Consider the following 26400-nt stretch of genomic DNA (forward strand, 5'->3'; position numbering starts at 1 on the left):
GGCATGGACTCCACAAGACCTCTGAAGGTGTGCTGTGGTATCTGGCACCAAGCCGTTAGCAGTAGATCCTTTAAGTCCTGTAAGTTGCATTATCCTGCTGAAAGAGGCCACTGCCATTAGGGAATATCGTTGCCATGAAGGGGTGTACTTACTCTGCAGCAATGTTTAGGTAGGTGGTACAAGTCAAACTAACATCCACATGAATGCCAAGACCCAAGATTTCCCAACAGAACATTGCCCAGAGCATCACACTGCCTCCTCCGGCTTGCCTTCTCCCCACAGTGCATCCTGGTGCCATCTATTCCCCAGGTAATCGACACACATGCACCCAGCTGTCCACATGATGTAAAAGAAAACATGATTAATCAGACCAGGCCACCTTCTTCCATTGCTCCATGGTCCAGTTCTGATGCTCACATGCCCACTGTAGGCCCTTTTGGCGATGCACAGGGTCAATATGAGTACTCTGACCAGTCTGTGGCTACGTAGCTGCATACACAGCAAGCTGCGATGCACTGTGTGTCCTGACACCTTTCTATCATAGCCAGCATTCACATTTTCAGCAATTTGTGCTACAGGAGCTCTTCTGTGGGATCGGACCAGACATAGCCTTCGCTCCCCACATGCATCAGTGAGCCTTGGGCGCCCATGACCCTGCCGCTGGTTCACCGGTTGTCCTTCCTTGGACCACTTTTGTTAGGTACTAACCACTGCATACTAGAAACACCCCACAAGACCTGCTGTTTTGGAGATGCTCTGACCCAGTCATGTAGCCATTGCAATCTGGCACTTGTCAAAGTTGCCCATTTTTGCCTGCTTCAAACACATTACTTTCGAGAACCGACTGTTCAATTGCTGCTTGATATATCCCACCCCTTTACATGTGCTTTTGTAACGAGATAATCGATGTTATTCACTTCACCTGTCAGTGGTTTTAATGGTATGGCTGATCGGTGTTTATATACCAAATAGAGTCATTTGCCAGGCAGCCCTCGGCGCTGCTCTTATGTTTTGTCGCCCTCTTGTGGTCACTGCGAGGAATGCCATGCTGCAACATAAATATCGGATATTATCTGGTAATTCGTTTAGATAGAAGATAATAAAGAAATATGATTTAAAATATAGGCTAGTTGTGCTACAATGTGAGCTGATTATCAATGGAGAAGGTAAAGTGTATCATTCTAAAACGTCTCAGTGTTTTGTTGACAGGCTGTCACACAGCACTCAAAGTGGACTTTTAGTGATCATGTGCCTTTAAGGACTGCATCAGCCAACGGGAAATGTTTTTTTTTTTTTTTTCAAATCAGTTACATACATAGCGAGGTGATGTATTTAGTGCTGCATCGGGATTATGGTTTGATTCAAAGAAGGCAGTGAAATGATAACCGGATGCTTTAGCCATTAGATTGTGAATTGCAGCTAGCTAGTAACAGACAAAGCTGGATGTTCACCGTACTGCACTGCTAGCTAAGCTAGCTAGCATACTAGCACATCTGACCGCTTAGCATTTTTCTGTCTCCTGTCTCAGAAGTGTGGTACTAAGAATACTTTATATTCTAATGCGTCCCACATTTCTGCCTTTTTTTTTTTGTAAATTTGTAAATAAGTACATGGAATTAGCATCACTCTTAGCTTTTGCTAACTACAGCTAATGAGAAATGGTTCTTGTTGACTAGCCGAAAGGCATTATGTATTCATTGGCGTGTAAAGTTCATATCTTACTATGGCAACGCTAGAGAGGTTGATATTTTTTTTAACAGTCAGTGAGATAACTAAATGGCTGCTGCTGCTGCTGCTGCTGTAAATGCTTGAGTAAGTGCTCTCTGCTTAGCAGGACAGACTTGCCCTGTTGAAACTCTTGAGGTTTTCCCAGTAGCAGAGGTAAAATGAATGGTAAAGTCATTCCTCACACCCCCATAGCTGTGGACTGCTGGCAGCTTCGAAAGTGCAGCCACGTCCGGCTTTTCTTCCTCTCACACATGCACTCAGATCACACATCAGGCCTCACATCCACCTGGAGCCATCGACCCATATACTGCTCTCCTCTCACTGCCAAGCTCCTCAGACTCAAACTGCAGGTGAGTCCTGAGGTCCTGCACAGGATACTCTCAGACTTCCCTGCTGAAAAATCCAGTTTAATCCACTGGCAAAACACAAGCCGAGCTTGTCAGACTGGTAGATGATCTTTGCCAGCTGGTATGTGCTTGTAGAAGGCAAACAGATTTGAATTATTATTGCTACTGCCACATCATGCATTCACTTTAATAAGAATATCTGTAGCCCTGCTCATTCATGCAGTTCTCTGGAACTGGACAGGTGAAGACTGGAGAAAGACCAGGTGATGTTTTTCCAATCTTCAGCTGCCCTCTGTCGCCTCAGATTCCTGTTCTTGCCTGACATCCACTTCAACGTTCAACATGTTCTGCATGATTTTCTGCTAACCACAGTTGTAAAGAGTGATTATCTGAGTTACAGTAACCATCCTATCAGCTCGAACCAATCTGACCATTCTCCTCTGACCTTTCTCATCAACAAAGCATAACCCCTGCAGCATTACAGCTCACTGGATTTTTTTTTTTTTTTTACTTTTTACACTATGCTGTGTAATCTCTAGAGACTGTTGTGAATGAAAACTTCAGGAGTCAAGCAGTTTCTGAAATACTCAAACTCGAAACATTGCAGTGCTGTCACATGATTGGCTAATTGGAAAACTACATGAATGTAGAGGGGTTCCTAATAAAGTGGACGAAGAAAATTTGAAAAAATAACATGACATAAAGGCGATTAGAAAATCTCAAACATTTATTGATCAGTTTAGGAAGCTGATGTTAGCTGACAAACATGGTCTACCAGTCTGACCTACCAGTTTGCCTGTGTTTTATATATATTTTGGATATATAAATCCCATTGTAGATTAACGGTATTATATTATGCATGTTCACTGCTCTGTTCTATAGACCCATTTCTATTATCAAGATTTTCCTGCTTTCAGGATTCATTCCTGGGCTCACTTTAAAATTTTCACAGTATAATAATCTAGTTTAAAAATGTCATGGTATTAATCGACCATTTAAAAATACAGAAGCTGATAGTAAAAAAAAAAAAAAAGGAATTTATTACAAATCCATGGATATAACAAACAACAAAGGAAAAAAATCAAATCCCCTAATTGTTCTTCTTTCTTAGAAAGATATTATTGTGAACAGATTTTCCATAAAATCTTTTACATTGTCAGTATTTATCACAATATCATTTTAAGTTGAAAGAGAGAATGGCTGCAAGGAAAGACTGTGTGCTGAGCCAAAAAAAATAGATATAGGCTAGTTGTTTAGTTTAGTTCTAGTCAGCAGTGCCATATTCTTCTGTGTTTTTGAGAGCCATCATGAAGAATAAAGTTTTGAATTGCTAGGAGTGGTACCAGATGTAGCACTGTAACATGTTTACAGCAGGGGCAGATTACACAGCCGAAGGGTTTTCAGTGCTGACCATGTTGCCAGGTTGCTGTAGGTTTCAGGTTATTGGGTTAAAATGTGGTAGTTTTTCAGGTAGGTTTCAGAAAACCTGAAAATGTGCAGGACACTCAGTCCCCAGGACTGGAGCCGAGAATATGTTTGCCAACATGAGGAGATTTCATGGCAGTCAGCTGATAATCTATAAACATAGATTGTGTTTCTAGTCTTCAGATTTAAGTTTCACACAGTGTTGTTGCATTTGATATTCTCCGTTACGCAGGTGAATGAAAAATGGATCCGGCCTCTGGAGGTTGGGGAGCCACACATGTTGCCCCTGGATGACATTGGGAAGGAAAAATTGACCGTTACCCTTATTGATGCCAATCACTGTCCTGGGGCTGTTATGTTTTTTTTCGAGGGCTACTTTGGCACTATTCTTTACACCGGTATGCTTTGCTTTAAGTTGAATTGAACATGATTACTGTATATGTGAGTAAAGCAGTCTGTAAAACAGCATTCAGGAAGCTTATTTGCACTCAGTGCTTAACTGTTTTTCCACTTTCTAACAGGTGACTTTCGGTACACTCCATCAATGCTGCGTGAGCCGTGTCTTAGGAATAATACCACTATTGATGTGCTTTATTTGGACAACACTAACTGTGACCCCACACGTTCAATTCCTACTCGCCAGCGAGCCTGTCAGCAGATGAAGGAGATCATACGAGGCCATCCAAACTACACTGTGGTCATCGGTGAGATTCAGAGTTTATAATCTTTTAAAATGTGTCACATGCTCAGTCCTGTTGCACCTTTTAAAGCTTCAATAATTAGGAGCTTAGAAGAGAAGGAATAAGATGATAAGAAAATGGGGAAAAAAAATAATAATAATGATAAGATGCAATATATCATATATATGGCGGTATGGGAAAATGGATGTCACTGTGGCTGAATTCTGTCAAACAGCCAAAAAAGGGTTTTGGCCAAAATTGGGTTCTTTTGCCTAATGGAATCTTTACCAAAATGTCAGTTAAGATGGGATGTATATTACCTGGGGTTATTTCAGCTGTTCATTTTATACAGTGTAAAATATGGCAAAAAAAAAAATGACTGACATGACACATTTGGACAAAACTAAAAGAGGTACTCTGGTAATAATTATATTATTGGGAATATCGATGATAATTACGCTCTGACCCCAACTTCCTAACAAGCTGGGATATGCGAAGAAAAGACTTTCACTGTGCTGAAAAGTATATGTGACAAATACAGGCTTCATCACCATTACTCCACCTCCCTAGTCCTATCTAAATAGGGCTTAAGTATGAGTTCCTCACACAGTGATTATCAAGCTTGGAAGATGTTGAATAGCTACATAATCGTAGCAAACCTGACATAAGCCTAATCAGTTCAGTTCATAATCAGAAATCAGAATCTTTAAATACAATTTTCCACTTTTGGGGGTAGGCAGATATTAAAATGCTATAACCAAACTTCTTGTTAAGATGTATGCAAAAGAGAAACATTACATTTCAGGAAAACATGTACTTTTTTTAACTTTATATATAGAAGAAAATGGCTAATTTTGATCATGTGAAGGGTTTTTCTAGGTTGTTGGAAAGTCTGTAATGAAAATGCTTGAATTTTAAGGCTCTAGCTGGGAGTTCATTTCTCAGGTTGGATACAGGCTAGAGGTTAAGCAGTATAATGAATTTTTCTCCCCACAGGCATGTATGCTCTGGATTAGGAGTCTCTCCACCTTCTATTGGCCCTGGAGTTTTTAAATAAGGTAGAATATTTTTGTGTACTTTTTAATGCATAAAATATGAATATGGTATATTTCTGCACACAGGCATGTATGCTCTGGGGAAAGAGTCTCTGCTCGTACAGTTGGCGCTGGAGTTTAAGACCTGGGTGGAGGTAGATGTGGAGCGTCTGGAGACCCTACGGGTGCTGGAGCTGCCTGATGTGTTCAGCACAGAGCCAGGCTCGGGGCGGCTCCGTGCCGTTGCTCAGTCCGAGGTCACTGCGTCCAACCTGCTCGCCTGGAATAAGGAGCGGCCTACCATCGCCATACTGCCCACCAGCCGCCCTGTGGTCTCCTGCCACCCTAACGTCCATGTCGTGCCCTACTCAGACCACTCCTCCTACCAGGAGCTGGAGGACTTTGTTTCAGCTTTGCGTCCTGTGTCACTGGTGCCGATTGTGGGCAGCTGCATGCCGAACTTCTCTCTTCTATGCCAACGCAGGAAGCGACATGAGGTGGTGATACCCGAGTCAGTACAGCACTACATGAGGGCAAAACCTAATGTTCAGCCTTTTACTTTCAGAAGAAACTTTCTTCATCGTTCTTTGCACACAGTGCCTCGAGGGGTTGTGTTCGAATCACCTGGAAAGAGTCCCAGACTCCCTAGCCATAATGATGATGAAGATTCAGATGCTATGGAGGCAGAAGATGATGTAGCAGAAGTCGATTCTGAACTGGATGGAGACTCCGATTGCATTCTGTTAGACATGAGCACAGACCTCACACATGACAAGAGTCTAAATCTGATTCGGATTACATCAGAGGATGCAACTACAGTTGACAGTTTCCCTCTAGACGAGACTGATTCCCTCATTGCCCTTGAAGGATCAAGGTCACCTAATATTAATAGCACAAGCAAAACCACAGCTTCACCCTGTGATAGTGTTACGGCAGTGACCCATAACAAAAATCCCAGGAAGAGGAGCCCCCAAACGGGAATCATTAACTCCAGAGTGATGTGTTCATCAATGGACAGCATTAGTCTCCATGACAGCAGCTGTGTAATGGCTTTAGCAGCTTTAACACCATCTGAAACACATCCTGATTCATCTGATGCATTTGATACAGTCGAGAGAGAGAAGACAGAGCAGTGGCTACTCAACAACTTCACTATTCCAGAGGAAGAATTCGCATGTCAATACGGAGTCATTCAAGGTCTGCACGAGGTGTATCCACTCACGCCAATCAATATGCCAAAAGCTGAGGGTGATCCATTTGAGGCTGCAATACAGAGATTTAAATCCAAATAGGTATCTAAAACATTTAGGACATTCAAAAACCAAGACATATACTGTTCATCATCATTGCAAGTAACAGAAAAGGTCAAATAGTGAATAAGATATTAATAGTGAAAAATGAAGTTGAAAAGTCTCCTTGTTTGAATGTGATGTAAATGTATTCTAATACTTATACTCACTGTTTGCCTTCTTCGAATCAGATCTGAAGAAAGCTAGGGTGGCAGAACTTCTTTCTTCTGCCTTAATCTAAGCCTTTGTGTTGATTTGCCACAATAATAACCACTACACTCTCTAAAGCTCTCCAATACAACTTGCTTAATATACAACAATTTTTTACATGTAGTGTTAAAAACTCTTCTCTGGTGTGTTCAGTATTTTTCAGCTTATTATGGTGTAGCATAATGTAGCACTGTTTTAGACCATGTTCTTTCCTACTGCAACATCATGTTTCAAGTTCTTACTGTACATCAAACTAAATCCATTATGTGTCTCGTTATTGTGCCTAGGTGGGTGTTAACTGATTGTCTTTTCAACAGTATGGAAACCATTAAGGTATTAAAATGTTAAGAATGAAAATAATTTTACACTTTTGCCACTTTATATGTTAGTTATATAGTTTTGAAATTGTACACAGAACGTTTTTGCAAAAACCTCAAATGGAAGTGTAATAAAAGGTCAGAAGGTACAAAAGGTCTTACTTTTTGGCTGTCATTTGATCATTACCATTGGTCACATTGTCAACATCAGCGGAATATTATGCTGACTGTGTGTATTGTGTTGTATATTACCTCAATAATTTACAACACATGAATATAAGGTGCAAATATAAGGTGCAAAACTGTAATTTGACACTATGTGTTATAAGACCTGAATTTTTAGGAGGTGAATTTCAGTTTCTTTAAGAGCATGAAGTTTTTTTAAGTTCAGATTCTAATGAATCTAATTTTATCCCGTCATAGACCATGGGTGTTTCATTCATTCATTCATCTTCAGTAACCAGTCAGGGTTGTGGTCTATCCGGAGTCTGTCCTGGTAACACTGGGCGCAGGGTGGATGAGACACCAGTCCAACACACAGACATTCACACCTAGCCAATCCACCTAACTGCATGTTTGTGGGCAGTAGGAGGAAACCCACACGAACATGGGGAGAACATGCAAAACCCCACACAGTGACCCAAGCTGAGGATCAAACTGGGGACACTGGAGCGGTGAGGCTGCAATACTACCCACTGTGCCACCCTAGGAATGTTATTTATTTATGTAAGCTGAGTTATGCATATGTGTAACTGGAAAAGAGTAACAACCTTGACTTTAAATCAGAGGTTTCTCAGTTCCAGTTCTAGAGAGTCATTGTGGTGAAGAGTTACAAGCAAAGGGACACTTTAGTACAGCGGTATTAAAATTGTGGATCAGCATCCCTAGGTAAGTGCAGGGGGAAGTGCAGGATTTAGTTGAAAAGTCAATCATGAAGTTTCTAATAGCGAGTGTTATAAAATAAATAAATGAAATGGATTAGAATCAAATCAAAGTCAGATTACCACTATGTAAATACCTTTTTATGAGTTAACTCTATGGATTGGAATGAGCAAGAGAAGGAGGACTAGATTTGAATTTTAGGGAGAAATTCACAGATCCTCTAAATATTCTCAAGATTTTAAATTTGAATGAACTTAATTTTCTGTAATTTTTTTGTTCTTTAACTTTTGCAGCCACCTACTTTTTTTTTTTTTTTTTACCAGGATACCTGTAAGTCTAATGGTTTGTCAATAGATGGCAGTAAATAACAGGTCATGATCATGTGATGATTTAGTCACGCGTTACAGTAATTTTTCCCCTATAAAGATTAGATAAATGTCTACAGATTCTGTGCACCCCATAATGCTTTGTCTACACATTTCACACAGTCATGCAAATGGTTTTGGGATGCTAATTCCTAATTAGTGAAAATTTTACTGAAAAGAACTAACTGCATTAGCTTTATTAGCTCTATTTAACGATTTTGTTTTCTCACCAGGACAGACACAATTTATAAGCATATAAGCATAAGTGGAAACACTGGATCACTCCCTCTTTTTATCCTTGCTTTCTAATGGATGTTTCATAATGCTTTCATTTAGCGCAAGGCTCATTTACAATTGCGCAGTGCTATCGACCTCCAACGTCAGACACTAAGAAGTCTTCAGCACAGCAGGGCAGCAAGCTCTGCATGAGTAGTCCATAATAGCACCACTTATGTCTGTTTTATTTTTAAACTCTGTCTCTTTTCAGCACGTAACTAGAAATTCTGTGTAGTACTTTAGCCAGGGGCCTTGTACTATAATATTTCTTGACCAGCGATTATACGATACCATTTGTTCATCACTATTGTTTTTGTGTGTTGTGAGGTATATGCAGTTATGCATATAGTTGATCAGGGATTAAAAGTAGACTATCTTTGTCCAGCATTGGGATTCTGAATTAAAATACACCATGCAGTGTTTTAATATAGCATCAATAATACATTGATAGTTTTCCCTGCTGAAGATTTTACACTTTAACTAGGCTGACTGAATTGGGGCTCCTTCTCTATTTTATTCATATGCAGACAGACTTTAGTTCAGAGTTTGTCAACTTGTCCCTCAATCCCATGCATTTTATATGTGCAGCGTATAAGGCTAGCCAGTGGGAAACACGAGAACAGTGGTGTTTAATGTAGTTCCAGCACAGTCCCCCTGTGCTCATAAAGAATGAATGTGCTGAGGCTGTCTTGGAAACTCTTTGCATTCTCTGTGAAGTCGCTTTCACATTAACACACAGAGCATGCTCTGTGAGATCAGCTTGCATACACATTGATATGCACGGTCCATTTTATGATATAGTATTCTACTTGTGACACAGCTACCATTATGTCTTACTATTACCAAATGGGTATATACAGTAAAATAAGCATATTAAAATTTAATCTTAGAATATACAGTCACTGGCCACTTTATTAGGTCATGCAACTATTTAATAAGCCTAATCATTTGGCAGCAGAACTATACATAAAATCTTCATCTTCAACTGTCCAGGTTCTGTGAGCTTGTGCACACTGTAGCCTGTAACCTCCTCTGCTACAGTAGCACACTGTAGATTCCTGTTCTTGACAGACAAGAGTGATGTGTTTTTCTGACGTTGTACCCCATCTGCTCAACATTTTACATGTTGTGCTTTCTGAGATGCTTTTCTACTCACCACAGCTGTACAATGGTTTTGCACCATTCGGTGTAAACTCTACAGACTACTGTGTGTGAAAATCCCAGGAGAGCAACAGTTTCTAAAATACTCAAAGCAGCCTGTCCTGCATTGAGATCATATGACTGACTTGGGATATGGGTTTCTGCTTTACAGCATCAGGAGGTTCGAGCGTTTTCACTTCACTGAGGCCACTCAGTAATCTTGAGGTCGGACTACCCCAAGTTCTCCCACATCACCACATTCCCCTCCACTGGCTTTCTGTAGCTGCCTGCGTCAGGTTTAAAACACAGATGCTTGCCTACAAAGCCAAAATCGGACCAGGCCCCTCCTACCTGCACCATGTTCCTCCCGAGCCTGTAGGACGGCTCGACTTGACCCACCATTCCTCAAGGTACAAGGAAGACTGTCCAAACAGCTGAGTCACTGGTTGTCTTCAAACAAAGACTGAAGACCTACCTCTTCACCAAACACTTAAATGAGCACTAATTTAAAAAAAAAAAAAAAAAAAAAAACTAATTGAACTAATTTAAAAGCTAATTACAAGAAACCCTGGCTTATCTTATCTCTTCTCTCTAAAAGGGTTTTAGATTGATAGTATTCTTAGACCCTGACCTATTTGTACTGACATGAAGATATGTTTTTAATGTAGACTACAAAGCACAAAGCACTGTAAGTCACTCTAGATAAGGCCATCTGCTAAACACTACAAATATAAATGTAAATCTAACATGAGAAAAATACATGAGAAAAGATTTTGTGTTTGTCTCTTAAATTTGAGTGAATTTGGGTTTGATGTTCGACATGTTACATGATTAACCTTATGTGACTCAGACATACCAAAAGAACACTGAATTACAAGGTCACTTGTCATAAAGTTATGTCAGTTTTCTGGAAGAGCTTTTGTAGGTTTCATGTAGCTCTATGAACGCTGTACTTAAGTAAAGTGTTACCCCTTTTTTTCTATTTTGTGTACAGTATGCACAGAAAGACCAATCTGGCATACTGCAATCCATGGAGGACTAGAGGTTGAGATAATATTATGAGAAAGGTCAAATATCTCGAATCGTGATGTTGGGTTTAATAGTTTTGCTGCTTAACGAGAATAGCTGCTTTTCAACTTTTGCAGGAGTATTTAAATAGTTCATTAGTATAGACTATGATACTGTTGCTGTTTGTTCTATATTGTATCGAGGAACAATTAAATGGCATTGTTATTACAGATTGTTTAAAAAACCCTAATGTTCGATCATTTTTAGAGTTATTTTCTTCATCAGTTGATAGATGTACTGTGTGGAAGTCTCCAGCTGTGTTTTCACCCATTGTACAGTATAACTTCCACAGTGATTGTTTTCTACGCAGAGCTAGACAAAGGTGTATTGTAGAAGCGGAAGATAAATGAAGGTAAAGTGCAGATATGGCTTTTATCCACAGCAGGGCAGCAGGGTGAAACCTAATGGCTTTGTTTTAAATGATTTTACTTTACCCTTGGCTTCAGAGGCTGAGGGCCCAGTAGTGTGAGTGCTTTCATGCCACAAGCGGGTGTGTGCCAAGGGAGAAACCCTTGTTGAAATTCAACCAGGCAACATCAGCCACCAGAAAAATCTGATATTTGCCGAATATGCTGCAGATATGCTGCATTTGAATGATGTCTCCTTCTACTGTAACAAAATTTCCATCCGACTTATGAATCCAGACTTCAGGATTCAAATATTTTTTAATTTAATGTTTCTATGATGATGCAGCAGAAATGTAACAGCACCCAAAAGTATTTGTCTAGACTGATTTCCTCACTATTATTCTCACCATGTCTAAGCTTCAAAACTTTACAGTGCATGCTTAGAACATTTATGTTACTAACACTCCAGCACTGACAGTCTCTATCTGTACAGGGACCTCCCTCTGATCTCTAATCAGAAAATAATTTCAAGTATCAGAATAGCACATCAGCAGTGCTCATCCATGCATCGCCTCCCACCCCTCCTCTCTGCTTTGACACAGCACAGCGGCACCATTATCACAACCGGAGGTATGCAACTCAAGCCTTCTTCTGAAAATAGGACATCTTACAAAGCTAAATTTCAAGGAGGGGTTGGGAGTGTGTTTATGGGCATGTCAATAAGGCATAGAGCAGTGGCTTACTTCTCTGCAAAACCAAAGATGAGCTGTATACCAGGGGTTTCTACACCGCATAAATGAGGAGCAAGGATACAAGGAAGGAAAGGGAGAGAGAGAGAGAGAAAGAGAGAGAGAAGCAGAAAATTCAAAGGTGGTACCCAAGATTTCTGTAGTACAGAAAAAGCCTTTGAAGATTTACACACTCATTATTAAGGGCTTGACTTGAGGTCAGCATATGTCAGTGCATTCTTTCTAATAATGTTGAACTGTGTGTCTCTATGAAAGTTACTGTATTTAACCATTTAAAGTATCAGCTTATTATGCAGTTCATCTCAAAGCATATTATTTAATAACTACAGTGAAACTAATAGGTAGTTACAATGGTGACTCACCAAAAAGAGTTAATTTACAATTTAAATCCACAATATTCTAATTATGCATAATTTTCTAATTTCTAATTAAGTATAAATTTACCTTAGCCTAGCACAAACTCCAGCTGGACAAGAAATGTTAAGAGTTATGTACCTTGATCAAGAGTATGGCTACAATACCAGGCTACTGTAGATGCATTATACATTATCTCAATTTACATCTAAATTGGTGCTACCTCCAAGATTTTTATTAAAAACTTGGCAGATTCCAATATCTACATCAGCAGAACACCACAGCAAAGCTTTGATGTAATCTCTTCCAAGCTCAGCAAGTTTTACAGCATCCCTATTCTCTAGACACACTCTAATACCATAACATATGCTGCTGTCCAAAGCCATTTGTCTTAGAAGTAATGGACACTCTGCTTGTCTGGAAAGACATTAGCTATTACTATTCAAAGTTTCTGCCATATGGTCAAAATTAGTGAAAAAATCTATTTCTGACCATGTTTTTCTGCTTATAATATACAGTCACTGGAAAAAGAAAATGCATCCTCCTCCAATTCTATGTATTTTTTTGTCAGGGCCTAAATAACAGTTAGGTGGTCCTCACCAACTCCTATAAACACATAACCTCAGGTGACAACAAGAAACAACAGATTTCAATATGTAGTCATTTTTCCCTAAAAGTAAACCAACATTCAGAAACCAGGTGGTGAAAAAGGTTTAGTTAAAACAGTTTAATGCCCAATCATATAAAGGAAAACCCAAGAGCTACATTATGTGACCTACAGGCGTCTGTAATCACTTTAATTGTTTATGTTCATGACAGCACAATCGGAAAAACACAGAACAAGTACGACTTTCATGGAAAGGTGGCTAGGAAAAAGCCTTTTCTGATGAGACCAAGGTGGGGATGTTTGGTCATCATGTACAGCGCCATGTTTGGTGAAAACCAAACACAGCGCATCACCACAAACACCTCATACCAACTGTCAAGCATGGTGGTGGATAGGTGAAGATTTGGGCTTGTTTTGCAGCTGTAGGCCCTGGGAAACTTGCAGCCATTGAGACAATGATGAACTCCACTTTATACCAGAATATTCATGAGACAAATGTGAGGCCATCTGTCCAGCAAGCTTAAGCTGAAATTGCAACAGGACAATGATCCCAAGCACACCAGCAAACTGACATCTGAATGGTTAAAGAAGAAAAAAATGAAGGTGTTGGAATGTCAAAGTCCAGACCTCAACCCCATTGAGATGCTGTGGCAGGATCTTAAGAGCGCTGTTCATAAACAAATGCCCTCAAACATCAGTGAAATGCTGTAAAGAAGAGTGGGTCAAGATTTCCCCAAAACAATGTGAGAGACTGATAAACTCCTACAGAAAATGTTTACTTGTAGTTATTGTTGCTAAAGGTGGCTCTAAATGTTACTGAATTATAGTGTACCTATTGTTTCCCACCTGGTTTCTGAATATTGGTTTACTTTTTGGAAAAAAAATAACTATTGAAATCTGTTGTGTTTTTTTATTGTCATCTGAGGTTATGTTTGCTTATAGAAGTTGGTGAGGACCACACAATTGTTATTTAGGCCCTAATAAAAAAAAAACATGGAATTGAAGGAATGTGTACTTTCTTTTTCCCATAACTGTACTTTCAAAATGATGTAGAAACATCATGCCTTTATGCCCAATACAAATTTTTTGCTAGCTAACTTTACTAACCTTATGTAAATGCTGAATCTGTCCATCACTGTCTTGATAATCTGGAGTGATCACTAATGCGTTTATCAAAATTTAACCAAATTATTCTATGTAGTTTGTGTCACATAATTCATAAAAGTGCAAAAACAATGCATGAATATTAACAAATGAACTAGTAAAATAGTATTTATTGATGAAATATCTGTGCCAATTTTAATATTAAGTCTTAATAAAGAGTTATTTTTTGTTGATGTTGTTGAAGTTAGCTCTATGAAATGGTCATCTGTCTATTAGGTTTAGTCAGACACTACTAATATTTGCAATGTAAAATGTATTCAGATTTCAAAGCTAAACTATAGCAATGTTTACGATTTAATAAAGCTGCTTTATTCTTATGTTCATGTCAAGGGTTATTCTCATTATCTAAAAGGTATTTAACATTCCAATACCTGCATTTTATTGTCACGTCTTTCAAAATGTCAGTATCAACTTAAAAAAAAAACACTGATAAACAACTACTTTTAATGTTCCAGCTGTACCATCTTCTAAACAAACACTACCATGATCTCAGTTTCAGTAATTACATCTGACTTAATGGACCCTTTCAGAGTGTAGCACACAGTATATCTATGCAGTTTATGTTTGAGTATGCAATCAGCACTGTCAGTTGGCCTGTCCGCATACAACATTAGATTAATCATTATTCATACACCTGGCAGTGGCACTGCATTGCACAAAATGTATTTGTCTCTAGACATCATTATTTGTTATTTAGATGACTTCTTCTCATTCCTTTTTCATTTCATTCACATGAAATGGAATTTAGCACCTACTCTCTGTATTTTGAACTATTTGGAGCTAAAACATTATTTGATTTTATATAATGTATAGATATGCACTAGCCCTACTATCACAAAGCATAGCTATCCACTTGCACAATATTACATATATTCTAGATAATTAATGTTCACATTTATTTAAATCATATCAATTATGTAAACCTTATTGTTATTTAGTTCACCTCTTATCATTTTATACCCTATTACACAATGAAATTGCTATCTGAATCTGAGTAATTTCTCCTGTGGGGTGCAGAAAATGAGTGTGCTGCTGAGCCTCATACAGAGATGTAGAGTGCATATCCAAACCCATCACCACAGACAGCACTCAAAAAAAAAAGTACATGTGAGAAAGCTGCCGTCCGATCTCCAATAGTGGGAGGCTGATTATCAACTTAAACCAACTCTACTGGCAGCTAAAAGGATACTTATAAGAAAAGTGCCCACTGGATGGAAAGAAAGAGTCAACAGATGTTCTCTAGTTCATTTAATTCACACACTAATTTTCTCTTTGTTCCAACCATACAGTGGTGTGAAACCAGTCTTCCTGGGCATCACTGTCACACACCGGATTTCACTTCCATTAAGCAGCACCACCCAGAGTGAGTGAATGAGTCAGTCAGTCAGTCAGTCAGTCTCTCTCTCTCTCTGTCGCTCTCTCTGTCTCTCTCTGTCTCTCTCTCTCTCTCTCTCTCTCTCTCACACACACACACACACACACACACACACCTTTGCCTGGGTGTTTGTGTTAATGCTATGCATCTTGCCTCCTTCTACAAGATGCATAGAGTTAGCACATCAGGCAAATTTTATCTCATATCAAAAATATAAAAAATAAAAAATATAAAGTTGTATATAATTTGTAGTTTGTCAAAACGTCATGGCTTAGTATCTTAAAATCACAGACATCTCAGATATAACCTTACAGAATTTAAAGATTTTGTGTTATCTGCTCAGTAGTCTAGCAATTGAATTGTCAGAAAAATCTCTACAGTTAATTTTGAAATTGTGTCAATATTATTTTCAGTAATTCTGCCAGTCTTATCTTCTGTATTGCATACATCTTTCTTATCTTATCCTTCAGATCTTTCAGAACATATTTAGCTCTTTAAAACAACAACAACAACAGCAGCAGCACAACAGAATAACAATGGAGCATACATGTTGATTTGATCAATACAGACATTTAAACTGAGAGATATTTATGAGTACAGGAATGAGGGTTGACAACATGTATTACAGAGAGTTTAACACATATTATTACTGTTTATTTTTAGAATTAGATTGCCCTAGATCCCAGTTTACATTGGCCTGTTTCTTCACTTCTCCATCTTTGAGTGCTTTTCTTTATTGTGCTTTAAAAGCATTAGTGGCTCATGGCCATTTTGATGAGGAGCATTGGGGTTTTGTAACATTGTGGATTGTTTGAAATTCTCCCCTTTAGCAAAACATCTAACTGGGGCAAGACACTGTACAGATATTACAAGCTTAAATAAACATAAATATTTCATATTTGCAAATTATAGACAGTATCACAGATCACATATTAAGGGAAAACCCAACATAAAGTGTTTTATGATAGTGTTGGGCCACAAAGACCCATTAGAACAGCTTATAATGCACTATGGTCTCTTAAACTGTACTAGAGGGTCTAACATGATTCTTACTAAAGATATTCTCTCAACTGGTGGTGGAGGGAGCACCCAAAATCTTGCATTGGTGTATAATTGGATTGAGCTCTGGTGGCTGTGAAAGTTATGGCATATGATTTATATCAAGCCATTCACTGAGCCATCGTTTCCTGCAGATGGGGAAAGGGTCATACTGGAAGCAACCACTCCCAAAGGATAGACATGTTTCATCATAATATAAAGGTAATCAGTCAGAATAACTTTGTATTGATTTGCAATGACTCTTACCTCTTATCTCTTTTTAGCAAAATAACTGCCCCCTACAGCATAACATAACCACCCAGGTTTTATCTTGTCACTCATCTGTAGTAATTGGATTAATGGCTAATTGTTTATTGTTTGCATAATTGATAAGATTTAATGCCCAATGATTTATGATCTTATCATGATCTATGCAAAGTGATTGTCATATCTGTTCCCTCATTCTCATCAAGAGTTTATTCAACAGTTTCCAGATGGACAATTCATCCTGGCAGTACTTCTCTCTTGCATACCAGGCTAAAGCTTTATAAAATGGTTTATAAGAGGTTAGTGTTGTTGAAAAGGGATGCTTTTTGGAGCTTTCTCCACAGATAAACAATCGAGGTAATTATGCATGAATACCTGAAACTGCTTGGCTTTGACCTTTGTACACTGCTAATCAAAAATCTTTGCCATACACAGTATATCAGCCACACTGTGAACAATAAAGAGTGATTTGAATGAGCTTCTCAGAACAGAACATCTGCAGAGAGACTCTGGACACCAGACTAAGATTCACTAACAGTAAAGGCAGCTCATCATTCACTCAGACCCATCTTTATTCAGAATGGTTTGACAACAGGCTGTGATCAGAAAATTTTGTTTGTGCTTGCCAATTACAGAGAGTGTGTGAGAAAGAGAGAGAGAGAGAGAGAGAGAGAAGGGGGGAGAAAGTGAAAGAACATCTTTTTCATCAATTGCATTTGGTGCAGCAGTGTTTTTTCTCTTACTTCTTCAGGTAAAGAGGCTGACGTGTCAGAACTGAACCTTATTACATCCTGGAAGACAAGGAGATGATGTGGAGGAGGAGGCTCATTCCAAACAGGAAGCTCACACTAACATGTTCTGAGAACAATGCTTAACAATGAACACTGACATTAAAAAAAGATAATAATACTAATGTATTATGCTTTTCAAAAGTGGACTTATTTTTGAACGCTTCATTATGTTTTAGAACATTCCTCCAAAATTTTCATTTGAAAAACTTTCAAAAGTGTGGAAGTGGCATCAAGAAGCACTAGTGTTGTTTTGTCAGGGCCCTTCTGTTGAAATGTCTTTTTATACCAAACAGCTGGCACACCACATCTGAAAAACAGGCAATCCAATTAATAAAGATAGAGAGAGACTATTTTGATTGGAGAGACAGTGGTGTGCAGGGTACATATTACCAACCAAGATCTAATTTATGTTCATGCCTATGCATCAGCAGTAGCTCTACCCAAGAAAAACTCAATTTTACAACTTAGCATGCTAATAAATAAAAATGGATTGAAAGACTTTTACATGTGATACATTTATCTGAGCAATTTAAGCAACTAGTAATCAATTTCTCATCTTCCAAAGAAAATAGAGGTACTAAAAGTCCACACTTGGCTCCAGTATAATTGTTGCAGTCTCGCTTTACACCTTTAAACAATCTTAGTGTTTAGTATTGATTGTTACTGCCTTATTAATGAACACACAAACAGTACTTATACCTTTTGTAAAAGTTGCCACTGTTTTTATTCCTTTTAAGGTAATCCATTACAAACTTCACAAAAACCATGGAAATGACGACAGCAATGCTTTACGTTCGGTTTGGAAAACTGTTAATCATGCATATTGACCGAGATCTAGAGAGGTGTAAAAGAGAACAAAAGCACAGAAAAAGAAACTTAAGCCAAAACAATGAGTTCGGTCATGCGGAAAAGCTGCACTGGATGACCTCTCACTGTAGTGCTGCACACGAGAAGGAAGAAGCAGTTTTCACAAAACCCTTCAGATATTTTAGTCCCAGCATGCACATCTCATAGGGCAAGCATTGGCACTTGATGGGTGGCACCTTGTCAAAGAAAAAATACTGGTACTATTTTGTCTCTACATGTCTGGTGTAATTTTTCAGTTGTCCTTATCTCCTCAAGCAGATGTTCTTTGTTTGAAAAGGCTGTGACGAAGTCAGTATCTAGTGATGAAAGAATGGTTTGCTCTTCTTCATTATGAACTGAATCCAGTATCATCCAGCATGTGAATTTATACAACAAAAATGATTAAAATCATTAAAATCAAATTATAATACAACAAATTTGACAAAAAAGATAACAAGAGGACTAAATTCGAAACAACCAAAATTGAGTCCAACAAAATAAAGAAATGCACTGGAATGACTAACGATTCATTCACGCATTTCCCTGGTAAAAGGTTTACCAAAATAATGTGCATGGCTGCCTAGTATCAGTTGGCCAGGTAAGTCAAAATACTATCCACGCTCATTGTGACTGAACTGATACAAAATTGTTTTTTGTAAACCTACCACTTTGATCAAACACACTTTCTGAGGTTTACCAGATCATTTTCAGGACTAGGCTAACTGCAAATAGTAACAACATAAGGCTATTTAACATGCATATCCTTATTAAACATTTATGAGACATCAGTTATTGCACCCAATTTATATCAAAACATCAATAAAGATCATCACATAGGGAGGGAAAAAATCAGCCATTAGGTCAGGATGTAAAATGCACAGGTCACTCTATCAAGCAGACCTTTGATTTAATGGAATAATTGCATTCCATCAAATCAAAGGTCACACTAAACCGTATGAAGCCAGCGTTGAATGGAATTGGAAAATTCCATGTAACTAATTAAATTACAATAATTTATGTTCACTAATTGTTTGAGTCTAGCTTTACATAATTCAAGCAGCCTCTGTCTAATCTCACAGTCTATCTCACAGTTATCACTGAGGATTTTAATAGAAAAGTGAGAGCTCAAAGTTTAAAATGCATAAAAATTGGGGCAAAATTCCAGCATCGTTGGGGATACACATCAGAATACGGCAGTAATAGAGATTAAGCCCTGCTGTTCATCAAGAGTGTCGATGCACCGCAATTCTCCCAGTAAGCACCTATTCTAACTTAACACTCTTATATATTTAACTGTCAAAAACTAGAAATAAGATTATTAACAATTATTACAGTTCTGCCTAGTGAATCCAACATGGGCCTTTGTGTATCCTTAAAAAATTTAGATGAAAATGACCAAAGATACCAAGAACCTGCAAGATTTTAGTTAGTCTGAACTACAGTTGTGCCTCTTGAAGCATATTCTGTGATATGTTATATATTTATTTTGCTTTAGAAATTTTAGACCATTAAGAAAACACTTGTGCTTTTCATGCACTTGGGTTTATGGGATTTGTTAAATGATCTTTTGATACCTGAATACGTTTCCATATTTTCTCAAAATTGTAACTTAAGTCTGCACTGAGATGCCACATTGAAAATTTTACTCCTAATTTCCCAAATCTCAAAAAAAAAAAACCCTAACATTCCCCAAATGTATCTCCAAATTAACACAATGTGAATATTCTACTATATTGCAAGCCTATCTAGGGCATTGTACAGTTAAAATCATCTGATATCTTACCGCAACCACTAGTAGCTGTCCAAATTATTCACTCCTTGGCATATATTTACAAATCCCATAGCTGACTGACATGCCCTAGAACATTACTCTGTCCTAAAACAGTGATATTATAAACCTGATGCTGCTGTGACGTGCAAGCGAACAAAAACAAATGAAGAAACAAGGCAATTGACTCTGGAGAGCATCTCTTACTTAGGATATACTGACTCCTAAAAAGAAGTCTATAAGTCTCAAACTCTGTAGAACAGGTAGTGAACAAGCTCCAAAATGAGAAAGCAAACTATGCTCAAAGGAATATCCACATCATGTCCATGTACTGATGTATTTTTCATATTGAACAGTTTTAAAAGTTTTAAAAGTGTTCTTACCACTGAAACAAATCAGATAAACTCAAATAGAGTGTCACTGCTTGTTGTTCAGACTCTGAAGGGAGTATGAGCCATACCCTGTGGCCATTGCTTGATTATTTGTGCTGTATAGCATGTCCACCTGTAGAGAGACTGCTGGATTGGTTGTGAAAAGATCCAGATGTGGAGAGGGATGCGTGTGGCCATGACCTGTTTTCTCTGGTCTGAACTGGACCTGTTTCAACTCAGATAGTAGAAGTTGGACTGAGCACAGCAGGGCTACAGTCTGGTGGAGTCTGGTTGGGTTTGATGCCTCTCGATTTCATGTAAGAGATTAACTGATCGGGGATCTCCGCCAGGACATCTTTGGCTAGCCGTGCCATGCTGAGGACATGGTTCCCTGTCCGGTCCATGTAGTCCCGGAATGGCACAAACTGTTGCGACACAATGAACAGTTAAATGCACATCCCTAAATTCAAATGAGTAAGGGCAATGTGGTTGGATTTTGTTCTTAGAAATTAAGTCTTACATAAATGCTAGAATGCAAACCCCACCCCTAAACCTAACCGTGTTGAAACAAACACAAGCAGCAAGACCTGAGAGTATTTTTTGTTGGAAAAGGCTATTTCTTCACACACAAAAAAGCCTTCATTTGAGGTTTCAAATGTTGTATGCCTAAGAGACCCCATTTACACCTGGTCATTTGCATTCTGATTGTAACCACATGCATTTACACTTGTAGTCAAATGCATCTCTGGTCCGCTAGACTGAAATTCAACAGCTGCATTTAGCATTGACATGCAAACTCATCTCTTTATAATCGAACATCCCCTACTGTGAGGGGTCAGTGTGGCTTGGAGAGATACATACATTTACACTTGTATAACGTGATTAAAATGCATCTCAGACCTCCTGAAGTGGTTTGTGTGATCAGATCTATCTTTCTATCTTTTAGAATCTCTTTCAAAGGCATCCTGGGTGCATTTCCTCTTTCATTTTTATGTGGATATTCTCAAATCTGATATAATCTTGTTACTTAAGATGCAAGAATCGATCAGCTGTAAAAGAAGACAAACGCTTACACATAGAAAAAGTCAAACAAGTGGGGAAATTTTAATTAACAAATGGCCTGTTCCTAAACTCTTAACCAAAAACCTGGATTATATAAGTTTCATAATGGCATCATGGTTGTGATCATCTCATTGGTGTAATTTAAGAGCTATAAGAGTAATGTGAGTGAGTGCACTCTGTGAATCTTAAAATAAGGGGAAAAAAATTGTAAATGTTTTTCACTCATTTTTAGACTTAAATACAGGTTCTCTGACAATTGACTGACAAGTGCCTCAAGCAGCAAATGATCAAATGGTGTATAATGGTAAAGTACACCTGGAGCTGTCATTTAAACTATTAAAATCACGACATATTTAAATTGTTTCACTGTTGACTTAAGAAATGCTACAAGAAGGTACTACACCCACATCTTCACCTTCTAAAATATAAGGCTCTATGAATATACATCTACATCCAAACTGGCAGCTTCCTTATGTCCTCTTTATACAACGGTTAGTTCCGGTCCACTACTTTGATTGGTCGAGCGGAGTTCCAAGATTGCCTATATTTCCTATAACCGCACTGAGACGTTTCTCTGTGTGTATCACTCCGCTCGTCTGTGTTCGCCACGTAAAATTGCACTTCCTATTTAAAAACGGTTACTACATTAGTCACGTCATCAGCGGACACAGCAAATGATACTTTTCAGGACTATAACTTTTGACTTAAAATATGAAAGCTTGTCAGATGAAGATGAAAAGGAAGCACCTTAAACAAGAATGTACAAATCAATGTGAGCTAGCTGTCCAGCTAGCCGGCATGGTACTGTATAAAGTGAGTGTGGCTTCTTCGGGATCTATTTCCTCTAACAGAACAAGAATAAAGAGAATATTTGGCCACATTAATCAATATTAATTTCTTGTTTATAGACCTGTTGTATAAAATCAATATCACACTCGCAATCATGCGTTTATACTGAATATTGGCACCAAATCAAAGCCAATATTCAGTATAACCTTACTCTTGCTTGTGCAATATTGCTTAATTCTATCTCAACAACACACCCTTCCACGCAGTACCCTGATGTACAATGTTATTAAGAGGAAACATTGGGACATGTATAATACAACCACAATATAATTCAACTCAATCATCAAACTCAAGAATGTGTCAGAATAGTAGTTTCAGTAATCAAGTTGCACTTACTGTTACTAGCTAACTAGCTAATCCAGCTACCATGTATCATAACTAAAAATGAGTCGAATTATCTGAGTCTTAATTTTACATTGTCACATTCTCAGCAGTTTATATAACAATATCCATAACCTTCATATAATTCCTGAACTGTTAATATTACCATTAGATATGCAAGCTAGCTTTTAAGAAAATTTAAGAAGCTAATTTATCCCAGTAACCATAGTGTTATCCTTTAGTAAGTATCATATTTTCCACAGCTTTGAACGTATTTTGTGAAAACACAAAAGCTGATATGTAGTTCCCACCTAATCAATTTTATATGGAAGTACTTAAAGTCAAAGTAAAATGTACAGTTGATGCTTTTTTTTAACACAAATACCTATATAGAGACAAAATAGCATCCAAGAGGAGTTAACCATTTCAAAAAAAGCAGATTTTTAAGTGCAAATGGCTTTATGTAATAGAAACTATATGAGCAGTACTACCTGAACAATGTCCCTTTCTGCCAGCTTCCCTCTTGAGGATATTCTGATGTCATCACCATCCAACTCAACCATGGCTGAAAAGTTAAGTTTATGTGTCATCAAATTACCTTGTCCAAAATACATTATCCAAAATAAAATTAAAAAATAAAAGCATTTCCTCCTGAATGTAATGAAAATGAGCACTGAAGGCAGATGGTGCTCCATGCTCATTACATTCAACAGCTGTGTACTCAGTGCAAATCCAGCAGGTTGACATCTGCTTATTAGCCAAAACCCCCAAACCTCCACAATTAGTGGATGTCCTAACCCCAAAAATTCCTCTTTATTTGGCTCCAATTGTGGGAGCATGGCTGCAAAAACTCAAATTTTAGCTTGGAGTACTAAACTTTCATGAAGACTGATGTCTGAAGTGACAAACTTTAAGGATGTACAATGATCTTCCTTCTTACCATCAAACTCAGCCTGGCCAACTCCAACAATTATGATGGACATTGGGAGTTTAGCAGCCTGTAAGGGGAAAGAAATTAAGAGTGACAGAAAGGTACAGGGGAAAAAACACTGTGATTTAAGGCAATAACTATATAAATGGTAATCATTTTAATAAATATTAATCATTAGAAACATCCAATTTAATTCTAATATAAGAACACATTTTACATTGCTAGATCTTTATGGAATAAATGGTTTAATTAGTAGATAGTCATTGTCACAATCAGTGCACAAAATTTAACATTGTAACTTTAAACTTGAGACGTGGATTATAAACGGTTGCCAGATTTTTCTTGGGTAGAAGCATCAGAGATGGAGTCTTTCAATAGCATCTAGACCACCACCTTTAAACACAAGCACTGGTTTTTAAGCCCAAAATATTTTGAGAGAATATGCACAAATAGTGTTTTCCTTTCTTGTCAAATGTAATATAATGTAACATAAAAGCAAGAGCAAATTATAAATAAAAAATTAAAAAGAGTAGCACAGTGATATATGAATGATAAAACAAAAAGCACTGAATAAACATCTAATAAGAGTATAGGATACTGCCCTCATATTGCCTTATGAATAGCCCTAGTTATATTTATCACATTAATCACTGGTTAAATTGGTTTTAATTTTGGAAATATAGCTTCCACTCTCATTATTCTGAAGCTTAGAAAAATCCAGCACGTCCTATAATGTTTGTTTGTTTTGCTAATTACAAGATACTGAATCAAGATCATGAAATTGTAATGTGTACCTGGGATGTAGGCTATTTTATCATGCTTTTAATTCACTATTTTAGTTTTAATAAAATTAATTAAAAAAATAAATAATGCCAATGGTTTGGTGAATTTGAGTGGTTAATTGAGTTAATTTGGTTAATTCAGTGTTGTCCTGTAAATAAAATGTGCTCATGGTTTGAATGATAAGCAGACCGAGCATCTGCTATGCTTACAGCTTGCTTTAAGTATATGTAGTTTAATTTTATCCAAAATTTAAATTATGGATAAATTCCATACAACAGTCTACTGTAACTGTCAGACAGTGGTGCTAGACTTAATATTGCTCTTGGCTTGAGACAACATCGCACAATAAAAATGGGCATAAATCCAGTGTTTGAACTGTGACCAGGACACGACTCTGCTTTAGCAAACTCCACCTCACATGCGTAATCTTCACATAACTCTCTGAAGAGTAACTGAGCTCTGAACAATGTTCTAATAAAAAAAAACCCTGTAAAACTGTACAATTTGCAGTGGTTGTGCAACGTCCGTCATCTGAGGAGAGTTGAAAAAATCCAAATGGAAATTAGCTACATGGATTCCATTAACAATTTCCCCATTAGTATCTAATGATTCTATTGGATAATGGAAACCATTAGGCCGAACGACATTAGGAGGTGTTTTTCTTTTCAGAAGTAGTGTCATTACAGTAATGTGTTATTCACACTCAGCGTAGGTGATTTATGTACAGGAAATATGTGCTTAACTGCCAATACAGACTGCCCATTATTAGGTAAAGGAAAAAAAGTGAAAAATACTCTGATAACTATTCTGATAAGGGTTTTTTCTCTGATATGGGTTTTTTCCTCAATACAGAAATAAGACTAGAAGGGGTCTGTGAGCTCTAGATGGAACTGCATAAACATTCAATCAAAATTTATGGGAGGCACAACCCCATCTTCACAACAAACACACACAACAAGGTTTTTTCAGTCCTTTCAATCAGTAAGATGAGTCAGTCATTAGCTCGCACAAAATCACAAGGCAATACACAAGTATAGATGTCTAGGGGACTTAATCAAACATATTTAAACATTAATTGTAGCAATAAGAAGTCCATATTTAATTACCTTAACTGTAAAATAATTTGATTTGATTCACACAAATAAAGGGAAAGAAGAACAATAGAACAATTTACCAAACTAATAATGTGTTAAGGTTTTATATGTTTAACTCACTATGAGCAACTAGAAAAAAAGCAAGAAAGAGAGATAGAAGGTCATATATTACAACAGCACACAAAGTAGGTGAAGTCAATGTATTTGTTCCACAGATTAAATCATCTGTACGTTATTGAAATATGACATAAATACTCAGACATTGTTTGATATTATAGAGTAATATATTGATAGAAATTGACATTATTCTTCAAGAGCTCTCATAAAGTATCATTTTGTTAGAAAGAATCATTAATAAATAAATCATTAATGAAGATTAAGAATAGCAGTTGTTCAAGAACCGAACTCTAAAGCACACCACGTAATATTGTGTGTGTGTGTGTGTGTGTGTGTGTGTGTGTGGAATGTTATTGTGGAATGTGAATGTTATTCATATTCATATATGACATACTATAAGTAACTATAATACTGCCCAGTAAATGCAATACTTAATAATAATAATAATAATAATAATAATAATAATACATGTATATACAAATCTACACTCACAGAACACTTTATTAGGAACACTACTGTAAATATACAAAAAACATATTTGCTGTTAAACAAAATGATTAACCCATTTACATGATTATGTATTTTGCTATAGACCACAAAAAAAATAAAAAATCATGGAAGAACAGACATCAGCTAATAGTTAGAGACTATAGTCGCTTGATTTGTGTACTGGGAAGACATTAGCAATTTTTCACTGGCCATCAGAAGGACACTGTCTTTCAGAGATTTTTACAGTATAAATGCTAATGGCTAAAAAAACTCCAAGACTTATAGCTTGAACTACAGAAGCACTAATACTAGTAGT

The 26400-nt window shown here is 37.4% G+C and overlaps 2 protein-coding genes across 4 annotated transcripts in view; one reads left to right on the forward strand and one right to left on the reverse strand.

Annotated features, from left to right (window-relative positions):
- Positions 1-1222: 1222 nt before the first annotated feature.
- dclre1b (DNA cross-link repair 1B) lies at positions 1223-7191 on the forward strand. Of its 2 annotated transcripts, XM_034307047.2 has the most exons (5): positions 1223-1812; positions 1921-2078; positions 3733-3898; positions 4022-4204; positions 5302-7191. In XM_034307047.2, the coding sequence occupies exons 2-5, from the start codon at positions 1980-1982 to the stop codon at positions 6504-6506; spliced, it is 1653 nt and encodes a 550-aa protein (XP_034162938.2). In that variant the 5' UTR covers positions 1223-1812; positions 1921-1979; the 3' UTR covers positions 6507-7191. The 2 variants fall into 2 exon arrangements, with proteins under 2 accessions (XP_034162938.2, XP_026767230.2); XM_026911429.3 differs by having other exon boundaries at positions 1223-2078.
- A 10497-nt stretch (positions 7192-17688) lies between these two features.
- Positions 17689-26400, reverse strand: part of cpne5a (copine Va) — an 83212-nt gene continuing 74500 nt past the window's right edge. For both annotated transcript variants that reach the window (XM_026925985.3, XM_026925184.3), the window contains 3 exons: positions 23611-23668; positions 23162-23235; positions 17689-20863 (listed from right to left, as the gene is read on the reverse strand). In XM_026925985.3, coding sequence (XP_026781786.1) covers positions 20675-20863; positions 23162-23235; positions 23611-23668 — 321 coding nt within the window. In that variant the 3' untranslated portion in view covers positions 17689-20674. The remainder of the gene's footprint in view (positions 20864-23161; positions 23236-23610; positions 23669-26400) is intronic.

This window comes from Pangasianodon hypophthalmus, chromosome 8, assembly GCF_027358585.1.
Source record: "Pangasianodon hypophthalmus isolate fPanHyp1 chromosome 8, fPanHyp1.pri, whole genome shotgun sequence".
Taxonomy (NCBI): domain Eukaryota; kingdom Metazoa; phylum Chordata; class Actinopteri; order Siluriformes; family Pangasiidae; genus Pangasianodon; species Pangasianodon hypophthalmus.